This window comes from Plecotus auritus, assembly GCF_963455305.1.
Source record: "Plecotus auritus genome assembly, chromosome: 4".
Taxonomy (NCBI): Eukaryota; Metazoa; Chordata; class Mammalia; order Chiroptera; family Vespertilionidae; genus Plecotus; species Plecotus auritus.
In genome coordinates this window covers 178522649-178535438 of record NC_137775.1, presented here as the reverse complement: position 1 = coordinate 178535438, position 12790 = coordinate 178522649, and the positions used below count along the sequence as shown (strand labels likewise).

The following is a 12790-nucleotide window of genomic DNA, read 5'->3' as shown; positions in this document are numbered from 1 at the left end:
ACTCTCCCATTATTCTCATTTTTCTTTATTGCTATGCTACTCCCACTTTCTAAAATAGTCTTGTTTACTTAATTCCCACTCTACGGTGTAAACTCTGTGAAGGCAGTGTCTTTATCTGGTTGACCATTGTGTTTCTAGAGGCTAAAACAATGTTTGGCACATAGTAGGTGCTCAATAAGTAGTAGTTGAATGCATGAATGAGTGGATGAATGATAAATTTGTAATACAGACTGAGCAATTTGTTCCTTCTTTTCTCATTGTATTGAAAAAACTGTGTAACAACATGATAGTAAACTGGGTAGAAGGGTATTCACTTATAATCCCAGTATTTAAAGAGTTATACTTTTAAATATTTTTAACATGTATATATATTTTTCATAGTTGTGCTCTCTTTAAATTTAAAAATATTATTTAAAAAAATTTGCTTTTGCTCAGTTAACAAAAAATTTTTCCAAGTCCTCCTAATAGCTCCAATTATTTTAATGGCTACATAATACCACATAGAGTTGATATTCCGTCATTTACTTAGCTATTCCCTTAATTTGTTAAGTGATTTGTTTCTAATTTTTTGCTATTATAGATAACACTGCAATGAATAACTTAATGGATATAGATAGAATTTTATTCCATTGAATATGATAAAGTATAAACTTAAACTGATTGGACTAAGGGTTATGAAGTTGTTTAGATATTTTATGATATTTTAAATATATCCTATAAATTATAAATAAATGTATATGAATTTCCTTGGGGTTTACTCTAAAATACTTTTAATAATTAATATAAAAATTGTACGATGTAGACAGTTAAGTTGGAGGATTAATTTTTTCAAGCTTCAGCTTATTTTATTGTTTTTGCAGATAAATTTTATAAGTGCCTTTGGTTATAACCAGATTATTTTAGATTCATAAAGCAGTCTGAGTATAAAGCTGTGTGAATTCTATGAAAAAAATATATTGTTCCTTAATTTAAATGATTACTTTTAATAAATACGGCAGCCTTTAAAATATAAAAGCTAAAGTTGGGATAAAGAGTTTCATGAGTAATATGATGAAGTAGATATTTGGGATTATAACATTACACAGGGGAGAAATCACAGCTTTTTATGATCAATTTTAATAATATTTGCAATTTGTTTTACCTTTTCTCCCCCTCAAAGCCAGAAGAAATTTTGTAGGGAGAAATTATTTGAGTGCCTTTGAGAACCAATTTGGAAATGTCCACTAAAAGTATTCTTTAACTCTCCTCATTTCTGTATATGGAGAGAAGGTTACATATTTATAGAGAGTATACAAATAAAATATTCTCTGAGAAGTTTCTCTTTGGACCTTTTTTGAACTTTTCGAATTATTTGAAGTCAAATGTAAGTATTGCTTTTATAGTTATAGAACAGTCATGACACCTTTTGCATAGATTTTTAAGTTCTGGGCTTTTAAACAGATTCTGTTTTCTTATGCATTTATATTCCCTTAAAACATATCTATAATTTTCTTAAAGAAAGGATTAGCTGCCTCTTTTTAGGTATGTATGTTATCCTATGGATGACATAATAAATGAACTATAGATTTTAAAAAATCTTTTTTTTCCCTCCTGGTTTTTTTGTTTGTTTGTTTTGTTTTTGTTTAAAGATTTACATATAGTATTAATATGTCTCCTTTCTCCCCATTGGCCTCTCCCCAGCCACCCCCAACCCCTGGCACATGCCCTCACCCCCCTAGTGTCTGTGTATTTTACTAAACTTACATTTAGAGATGGCGACTTCACTTTTCCAAAGCAAAGAGCCTTTGCTTTTCTCTGTCAGCTAAAAAATTCTTATTAATAACAGCTGATTATTATTTTTCCTTTTCCAAATTTAAGTAACACATTCCTAGCCTACCTTTCTCATGTCTTCTGCATGTTTTATTTATTCTAATAATTTTACCTTATAACAGGAAATTTTTCAGTCCATCAAACAAATATTTATTGGGCACCTAATATATGCAAACTACTTTCCCAGGTGCTGAGTATATACAGCACTGACCAGGCAAAAATCCTTGCCCTCATGGAACTTACTGGTAGACAAGGTAAATAATTGTAGGTTAGAGAGTGATTAGTGCTAAGAAGTAGGGAGGAGGGTATATGAAATATGGGGAATATTGATGGGATGGTCAAGCGAGGAGCATTCCAGGCTTAGGGAACAGTGATACCAGTAAGAAGGTGTGTGTAGGGAGATTGGGTCACAGAGCTTTGTAGAAGATGTTGGAGAAATAATGGAGAACAATATCATGTAACAAGTGTTTATTGGAATTGCATAATTATTCTGTAATTTTCCTGAGAATTATATTTCTGTTCTTTCTAGCTCTTTACAGTTTCCTGCTTTTCTTTTTATGAATTTACTTTACTAAGCAGTTAAAATTTTTGCCATTTTTACCAGATAATATGCATATATTAATTAAAGATTTCTGCTTATGAAAAAACACATGCTTTTATTTTTTCTACTTGCCACCTAATTTCATGTTTGAAAAATTTTAATATTATGCTTCTTGGGCTGCAGATCTTCACCACTATCACAGAAAATGTAATTAGCAATCCAGTTGTCTAGTGCTACTTTATATTATTATTCTTGTCATTTTATATTTTTGCTTGCAGAATTCTAAATTTTCACCACAGTTGCTTTCTATGAAATTACCAAATAAGTTAAACTTATTGAAGGATGTCAGAGAACATTTAACTCGAATTGATTTTAATGAATTGAAGAGTTAGAATTTATAGTATTTTAGGTCAAAAGATTTTGCTGTTTAGCTCCCCACTGAATAGTTTTGTGGCTCTTTCTGAACTTCAGTTTTCTTGTCTGCAAATGGGAGTTAAATTGCCTACTTCAGAGGCTCACTAGAACACATTGTTTTGAGAATATCCTATATAATAAAAGGCTAATATGCAAATCGACTGGATGGTGGAACAACCAGTAGCTATGATGCACACTGACCACCAGGGGGCATATGCTCAACGCAGGAGCTGCCCCCTGGTGGTCAGTGCGCTCCCACAGTGGGAGCACTGCTCAGCCAGAAGCCCTGAGCGGGGCTCACAACTGGTGAACGCAGCAAAGTGGCAGGAGCCTCTCCCGCCTCAGCGGCAGCGCTAAGGATGTCCACCTGCCATGGGGAGTGGGCCTAAGCCAGCAGATGGACATCCCCCCAGGGCTCCCAGACTGTGAGAGAGCACAGGCTGGGCTGAGGGACCCCACCAAGTGCACAACTTTTGTGCACTGGGCCTCTAGTAATTGAATAATATTATGTGAACACACTCAAAAAAATGATTTAGTGCCATTTGATGCAAATAGTAGTATTTTCTATTAGGCCACCTATGCTTATTTTTAAAATTTTTGTTGTGTTAATATGCATTGGCTTTGTTATATCTGGATAATCTCCACAGTTTATAATTTTTTGGGTTGATGGTCCCTTTAATAGATCTGTGAAACTGCTTCTACAGTGTAAATAGACACTCCCAACAGTGCCGTGGTGATTTTACTCTCAGTTGTAGGAGCCTCTGGCATTTACCTCACTAAGATTTTACTTGCCCTGACTTTGAACACAGCTGTTAGTAATGGGGGATAGGCTTGGTTGGAACTTTCCAGTCTCATTAAACCTGTGTTGTAGGGACACCCAGAAGCTGCAGTGTGATGTTACCTTACCAACATGCTTTGGTCTGTTCAGGAAATAAAAACTTCATTTAGAGAACCATCAGTCAAATTTTTCTGAAGCACTAAGTAAATGGGAAATTATACCAGCACACTGGCCAGCCAGCCCAGGGCAACATGAAGGTTTGAGGCCCTCCAAAAGTGCATATTGTGCCGGGTATGGGCTACCCAGGACATCCATAACTTTTAAGTTTTCAAAATGTGAAAGATCAGAATAGAACTGTGGTTTCCAAACTTTGCTGCACATTAGTTACCTGGGAGCTTTTAAAAATCCCAGTGCCCAGTTCATAGCTCATACCAATTAAATAAGAATGTCTCATGTGAGAGCCAGGCATCGGTAGTTCTTCAAGATCCCCAGCTGATACCAACATGCCATTAAAGGTTAAGATCCAAAGTTTAGGAATATGTGGCTCTGGCCTCCATTCTTTTACTACCTGTTACTATTTCACATGCTTTAGCACCATCAGTGAAAGCATTATGATCTTATCATGAAAAGCATTACTGTTACTGTTTCACATGCTTTAGCACCATCAGTGAGAACATTATGATCTTATCATGAAAAGCATTTGAAAATAATATGTAATGTCTCTCAAGCAGATCTGTGGTCTACATTTTTTTAAGAGTATAAAATGTTTTACATAGTCTTATGTTGTTTTGAACTTTAATTTTCATTACTGGCCCATGCTAGACATAATCAGGCTATTTTTTTTTCTATTTCTTAGAGATATTTCCTTGACTACTTTAAATAAAATCATGCCTTTGTGATTTAAGACAAAAAGAATAATATGTCTACAAGTATAAACTAGTTAGGAGGTTCATTTCTTTGTTTTGATTGCAATGGCCATTTTCAAGAATAAAGGACCAACACACAATTTGTTTTTCCAAATCCATTTTTACTCTTCTCTAGCTTAGTAATAACTGTTATAAGATGGCCTAAGTTTGTGGAATGTTATATCACAGCTGCATTAATATTTACTAATATAAAAGATGATTGGTATTTGAGACAAAAACTATACCTGTAGTGTTATTAACCATGGTATCATAAGTGAATGAGCATTTTTCCAATATTGTGATTTATGGAGTCAGCTTTATGTAATCTAATAAAAAATAGAATTTTAAGTGTACAAAGGGGAATTCCTAAGTGGCTTGATTTAATTGTTGACAAAAGCTAGAGTTCTGGCTGTATATCCTTGAATATTTGCCTAAGGCTTTATAAATAGGTTCAAGTGGTCATGCTATTATCTTAAAACAATAGAAATCCCGTTTTGATTTATAAAACATTTCTGTTTCATAGTCCATGTCAAATATGTGTGTGAAAAAATGCAGAACATGTATTGATGCTTTGTGAGTTTCTTCATTGTCATTTAAAACAAGATGAACTTATTGTCTCCAGTGCCATCAGTATAGTAAATTATGGAAATTTCTGCAGTGCAAATATTTGACTTAATTTGTAACATTCAGTTGTCCAGTTTTTGTTTTGGATCTTTTGTTTTTCTTGTTTTGCATTTTTATTTTGTTTTGTTTTCAGCCATCATTTTGTCTTATCATCTTCAATTCTAGAGCAACCTGACAACAATAATGATACTACTGAATTGGGCATCCTTGTCATTCCTGAGATTAGTGTCACAAATGTGGCCGGAGAGAGAACCGGGAATGGGGAAAAAGGCAGAACACTAGGAGAGATTGATGCTCAGCATATACAGGGTGTGCAGGAAACAGCCACAGATCCTAGAACTGAAAGCAAAGGCTTGCCAGAGATCAGGAGGCAAAAATCTGTAAGAAAACTGATGGAGGATGGAATAAACTCACCTGGCAGAGTGCAGTTTTAGCACAGCACTTTATAGCTGCACTCCAAGGTATCTCATGGAAAAGGGTCACTGCTGCATGTTTTAAGCAACAGTTGTACAGTCACAACAATTTTGCATGTATTCTAATAATCAAAATGCATGGATTATGCACCATAATTTCTCAATGACTCTTAATGATCTTTGGAATGGTTATACCTATATATTCTCTGAGTAAATTGCTATGAAAACTGAGGCAGAAAATTGCTTTCAAAATAATTTTCTGCTTATGTTTTGAGATCAAAGTTATTTATTTCATTGTATTTTTGCCATCTTTGATATGAAGGATAATATATATATATATATATATATATATATATAAAATTTTAACAAGTTTGAGATACTTATAGTCTATATTTTTATCTTTATAAAATAACCTACAATATAGTATACAACCTTTAACGATTTTTGAAAATATTTTAATAAAAATTTTTTAAAAGTTCTTTAGTAAGAACTTTGATTTTTCTACTGCTTTGTTACTGGAGGAGAGCTTGCCCCTAGCTTTACTGTGTAGTATTTTTCCTAATTATTTCTGATTCTTTGCATGGATAGTAAGAAAATTCTTTCTAAAACCACAGTGGGGTGTGGTTTATGGCATGCTCTTTGTTTAATATACTCTAAATTAGTGTTATTTAATTACAATGAACTCTTTTTGGCATTTTATAGAACATTTTGATTTATTCTTTGATTTTGGTCTATAATCTTTTGCTTTACCTAATTATGCAAAAGTTTAATTATTTAAAGTGTAATTGATTTAGCATTAATTATGAAAAAAGAATTGTTGAAAATACTTGATGTTAATTAATCTTTGTTATTTCTTTGTTTAGGAAATACAGAATTAACAGATCAAGAAGAACTGATGGACATATCTGAAGTTGACGAGGGATTTTATTCCAGGGCTGCATCTAGTACCAGCCAGTCAGGCTTATCAAACAATAGTCACAATTCTAGTAACAAGACAAGTGTAGGAAAGACTCAGAGACGGTCAGGAGGAAACAAAACTGGAGGAAAAGAAAAAGAAACCACAGGGGAGTTGTGCAAAGATCACTTTGCTCGAAAACAAACTCAGAGAGCCCAAAGTGAGAATCTTGAGCTTCTCTCTTTGAAGAGACTTACGTTAACAACCAGCCAGTCCCTGCCTAAACCTAACAGCCATGGTTTGGCTAAGACTGCTGCGACTGTATTTAGTAAATCCTTTGAGCAAGTCAGTGGTGTCACAGTCCCACATAACCCATCAGCTGTTGTTGGCTGTGGGACTGGGACAGATGCCAACAGGTTTTCCGCTTGTAGTCTCCAAGAAGAAAAGCTTATTTACGTTTCTGAAAGGACTGAACTTCCAATGAAGCACCAATCAGGTCAGCAGAGACCTCCTAGTATTAGCATCACGTTGTCCACAGATTAATTTGTAAGAGTTTTCTCGTGTGACCAATGAATCTGGAATTATGGCTTTGCTTCTTTATGAAAGTGCCAGGGTCTTTCATCCCTGCTCCTGACAGAGCCCCAATGTTTTAAGTTCTGAAGGCTTTATCAAGGGAATAATGTCTAGGTTGCAGTAAAGTTGAAATATGGTTTTGTTATTTCTTGGCTATGTGTATTTTTTTCTCTTTGTTTCTGTTGCCCTAAGATTGTCACCGTGACAATACATTTTGGCAGGTGGTCTGATCAGATTGGTTACATCTCATGTGAGGACATGAGTTATTTTTTCCCCCTAATAACTCCTATTTTGTAGATGTAAGTTTAAACTTCAGAATAAAAGGAAATCTCCATGTATGGGAACTTTTTTAAAAGGATGAAACAGAGGTGCAACTCCGGGAATTCTACAGCTGGCTGTTCAGCAAGTCAGTTTGGAAAAATGGGCATGTGAAAAAACAAAAATGATGTGAAAAGTGCCTGATGAGAATGTTTGTAACCAGACCATCTTTAAGATTACTAGAAGAATTTATATAAAGCACTGGAAAGTGCTCGGTGGCTTAGTACCTAGACTATTAAATGATTCCAGTGGATGGACAGACGAATTTCTAGTTATCTTTGGGAACATTTGTATGTCAAAAATCATGTTGCTAGCAGATATGTTGTTTGGAAGTGTTTGATCTGGGCTGAGCAGGTGCAAATCCCTTTCAGGTTCTAAGTTAGGCTGTAAGGCTGACTTACCATGCCGCTTGACTTCGAAAATCCTAGTTAGTTTGGATTCCTGTAATTCAAAGCATACATCCTTGAAGGCGGCCTGGAAATTGTATAAATCTTGCAACATAGCTCTCAAGATGCCAGTGTCAGCCATATTGTTTGTCTGCAAATGAAGGAAATTAGGTAAATTTTTTTACTGTAAAATATGAAAAAAAGATAGGACATTTATCTATTAACTAATTTAGGGTTATTTATGTTTGTATTCTTAAACTTAAAATTATAAAATATTAATAAAATTACATGTGTTTTTTATTTTGTGAACAAGCCTATTTTTAATGTTTTTGTTATAATAGGAAGAATAATCAATGTAGTTACCCCCAATGAAAAAAATAAATATAAAAAAGGCAATATGGTGGAAGTTAAGCAAACTTGTGTGTGGCTGTAGAGAGCTGTGTGACTTCTCAATGGATGTTAAAGTTTGGTGTTTGCTAGTGATGGTCATTTCGGCTATGGTTAAGGTTGCCTGTGAATCAAGAATAAGTAATCATTCAGAGTAAGAGAGAAAGCAAGGCTAAGGATGAGAGTAAGCTGACTGGGAAAGAAGGCCTAGAGAGCTGTCCACTTGTTCTCTTTCACTGTTAGTACACAGTGGTCTCCTTCTTCATGGTCCCTCGCTGTGGTCACACAGAGAAAATACTAGTTTTCTTCTTATACCTGCTTATGCAGAGTTCAAATATGTGAAAAATGTGTGTGTTCAGTGCTAACACATTTATAATATAAATGCAGTTCTGACCATAACTGCTTTGGCTATCATTTTAAATCTAATTATTCAAAAGGCATGAACTCATTTTCATTTATTAACTCTGAATAGAATATGGTTTTTAACATAATTTGTTGCAATCTATTGGTATAACTTGTAGTTAAAAAAAAGTAAGGCAATAAGACAGTGAGGGTTGCTATAGTATTAATTTAATAGGAATCCTGTGTACAATTTAAAATGTTTATAAAATGTCACTGTGAATTTCCTGTTGTCTTTTTGTAATTCTTTAACAAAGAATTTCCCCTAGGCATAGCTACTAACAGTATTAATAGTTTTAAGAACTAATTTAAAAGATCAGCAGTTTAAGCAAGTTAAGATGCTTAGGAAATATTGCAGATGAAGTTTGTGGAGACATTAGTTGGCAAAATGAGAGATGAGATTTTAATGTTCAACTTTTATAATGAAAATTCATTTTGGTATTATTCTAGATCATTGCCACTCATGTGGTCTGAGAACTGTAAGTATAGTAGCATTGACATCACCTGGCATCTTGTTAAAAATGCAGCATTTCAGGTCATCCCAGATCTACTGAATCATATTCTGCATTTTAGCGAGATCCTTGAGTGATTTTTATATACAATAAAGTTTGAGAAGAGAATATCAAGTGCAAACAAATCACTTATCTAACATTTAGAGTTCTCAGTGGTCTCACAACCCTAGATCAAATATGTTAGATACTAGCTCATTATAATCATTGTTTTAATGGTAAATTAATTGTTTAATAGTGTCAATGACAGGACTTTTAAAGTCCTCTCATTCTACATTTTAATGATTCTCATTTATTTTACAATAAAAATGTAAATTTTATATTTTTCTTATTAACCATAAATGGAATCAGAGCAGTAGATGTCTGTAATTTTAAGTGTCAGAGGAATACCACACTTTTATACAAAGCACAACAAATCTGCACGTGTACATTCTTTTAAAAACTCTGAAGGCTTACTCAGTGGGGTGGTCCTGAATTTTGCTCCAAGTAATTTCCACCAGTTAATTTTCTGGAGAATATAGTAACAATAAAATTCTTTTACAGTACCTTTGGTACTATTTTTAAATAAGGATTATACATTTAAAAATTTTATAGCTATTATAAATATTGGATAATGCTATGATAATGGTTGTAATTATCCCTACTATTCTCTTCCCACTCATTTTTCCAAATTTGAAAGTTGGGTGGCTTTTGTAGGTCATTTTCTCATGAAGATACTGATGTGACCATTTGGTCACAGACTTCCTACATATCTAGAATAATATATTTTTTTAATCATGAGAAGGATTCTGCACAAGATTGGAGCCTTACACCCCATCACTCAGAGGATCTGAGCAGACATTGTAGCTCCATTCCTCATTTTAAACCTCTCACTCTTCAAATACCCAAATACCTGTGGTCTTCTATTGAAACTGGGTTCCCAGCATTTGCCTTTTGGAATCTAAGTGAGGAGAGAAACAAAGAAGATTTTTTCCAGAGGACCCAGGGCAAGTGAGCACCCTGGAGTTCTTTGTACACCACTAGTGAACTTTTTAAGGACCTCTGTGGACTTGCAGAGTAGAAATTCTCAGTCCTTAAATGATGACAAAGTTCATTTTGAAAAGCAATACTTTATTGCTCTTTTCAATTACGATGTAACTTCTTAGCACACATTACTCATTTAAGAACAAAAAATTGAATTAAAGGAAAAAATATTTTTTAAACCAAAATAGATAAAAAGAATTCCAGTTTTAAGGGATTTTGCCTATTTTGGAAGACTAAAAGTGTTAAAATCTTTAAATTACGGAAAAAAATGTACTCTCAGACAATTTTAAATAAATATTTAAAGAAGTTTGTTAAAATCTGAGTCTATGGGCATGATAAATCTATAGTTTATTACAGGGATACACTTCAAGGGAAATATATATGTTAAATAATGTAACTGAAAAATATTTTCTTAAAAGTCTTAAAAAGCAGGAATAATTTGATGGACCCTTAAACTAAGCATTGTAGATAGAAATTAATGTATAATAGTGTTTACCCAATCTTTGGATGGAAAAAAACCTCTTTAATCCTTTAATTAGCATGAATTTATACTTTTAGATTTGTTGCTTAGTAAAATTATACTCAATACTTTGAGTTATTCACATTTATGTTTAATATTATTATATTCTTCATCAGAGAACATAAATATGTTGTCTTCTATACTTTGTACCTTGTGCATATCTAAAGAGATTAGCAGTGAACATTTGGAAGATGTTTTTGTGGTTTTTTTATCGTAGAGTTCTAGAGTATCTAACTGTGTCTTGCTATGAAGTTTCTACTAGTAAATTCAAGATCCTGTTTCACACACAGTTAATTTCTCTTAAATGAAGTTTATTGTGTACCTCTTATCTTTACTTCTAATTATGTAGTGATACTAATTTTTTCATACTAAGTATACCTGTTTCTAATTGTATTTCCAGAGTTTACATTCCTAAAGAATAAACTATGATTTTGGATATTTTTATGTGTTCTTGAACTTTTTAACACTATGGAAATAAACTGGAGTTTAGTTTTTTGAAGTTGTGTATATTTGTGTAAATGGTCTCCATATGCAATACTTTATATAGCAGTGCTGACTTTTATTAAAATCAAAATTGAAAAAATATTTTTTCCAGATAATTTCACTCATTAAAAAAATCATCATAAAACTTAGTAAAAATCATGATGTGGAAGGAGAAAATAAAGGAGGAAGACTTAGATAAGCTGAGCCATTGAGAGAGCTTTTTGGAAGTAAGTCATAAGGCAATGGCATTTCATTCCTTGCTTTATGTTTTACATGGATGAGGGGTGAGAAATGTAACAGATCCATCAGTGTATCAGTGTCCATCCAAAAGGTGAGTTCCACGCGTCATGTACTTTGGGCTGGTTATTTGTCATTTCAAAGGAACAAGCACATTTAGATAATGCTTTGCCCTTTTGTTTTGAATATGAGTCTTTATCTCTTGAGCGCAGGTTATATGCCCAAAGTACCTAGCATAGGACTTGGTGCATAGTAGGTATTGAGACATTTAATGAAAGAATGAGTTAGGTTGGTGTTAGTTTTGGGAAAGAATCAAGGATAATGGTGTCCAATGTATTATTTTAGAATTTCATTTATTGGCTCTAGGAAGTCTCTGTGGCATTACTTGAGTTGCATTACTGTGTGCTTAGAAACAGGATCCTCTTAGAAACTTGAAATAAAAATCTTGATGAATAGTTGATTACATATTTGGATAATTCCATTTCATCTAAGAAACTACGTAATTTAGGAAATATTTGAAGGAGTATTCGTGGTGAATCATAACAACCAGAGCAGTGATTTTATAAGCACTATGTTAAATTTGTGGAAAATACACCCTTCTAGTGACTTTATTAACCCCAATTAATTGTTGACTCATCTAATAGAATCTGTCTTTGGTAATACCAACATAATTATTTTATAATTATTAGGGAAGACTTATACAAATAATTCTAGTCATTTGGTAATTTTCCTTGCATTGTTATTGTGGTGTTTGTAATATTTGTAATTAAAATATCATTTAACCTTCAAAAACAATCATATAAAATGAGTATAATCCCACCCTAACCGGTTTGGCTCAGTGAATAGAGCATCGGCCTGCAGACTCAAGGGTCCCATGTTCGATTATGGTCAAGGGCATGTACCTTGGTTGCAGGCACATCCCCAGTAGGGAGTGTGCAGGAGGCAGCTGATCGATGTTTCTCTTTTATCGATGTTTCTAACTCTCTATCCCTTTCCCTTTCCCTTTCTCTCCGTAAAAAATCAATAAAATATATTTAAAAAAAATAAAATAAAATGAGTATAATCCCCATTTGCAAAAGAGGAAACTGAAGCTCTCAATAGAGTAAGCAGCTTGCCCAAGGTCACCTAGCTACTGAATGGCAAAGCTAGGGCTTGAGCACGAGACTGATGACTCTCACTTTTCTTTTTTATCACTTGGTAAAACTAAGAAATACTATGTAATGGATATATATTTGGAAATCCACCCCATTTATCTTATAAACGATAGACTTAAGTTTTAAGTTAAAAATAAAAGTTTTCCAAAAATAAATGATATGTTTTATAGAATTTTAGATAATTTCATTTCAGTGGTACGGTGAATGCTGATTATTCTGATATTAAAAACATGGTAAAATGCAAATTAAGATTTTATTTATACTTTACCTCGTCAGATAGATAAAGATGAAAAGGATTGATACTGGTATTGGTATAGGAGTGGGACATCATTAGGCAGCACTGTAAATCAATTCAACTAAATTGGTGAGCAATTCAGCAGGATCCATCAAACTTTAAAGTGCACATACCATCTGACCTAGCA

General features: G+C 33.4%; 1 protein-coding gene across 3 annotated transcripts in view; it reads left to right on the top strand.

Annotated features, from left to right (window-relative positions):
• HYCC1 (hyccin PI4KA lipid kinase complex subunit 1) overlaps positions 1-10106 on the top strand; it is a 63977-nt gene extending 53871 nt beyond the window's left edge. For 2 of the 3 annotated variants that reach the window (XM_080664064.1, XM_080664063.1), the window contains one exon: positions 6348-10106. In XM_080664064.1, coding sequence (XP_080520190.1) covers positions 6348-6922 — 575 coding nt within the window. In that variant the 3' untranslated portion in view covers positions 6923-10106. Of the gene's footprint in view, positions 1-5236; positions 5533-6347 lie in introns of all 3 variants that reach the window. The other variant, XM_080664065.1, reaches the window with a different exon arrangement.
• The last annotated feature ends 2684 nt before the right edge of the window (positions 10107-12790 follow it).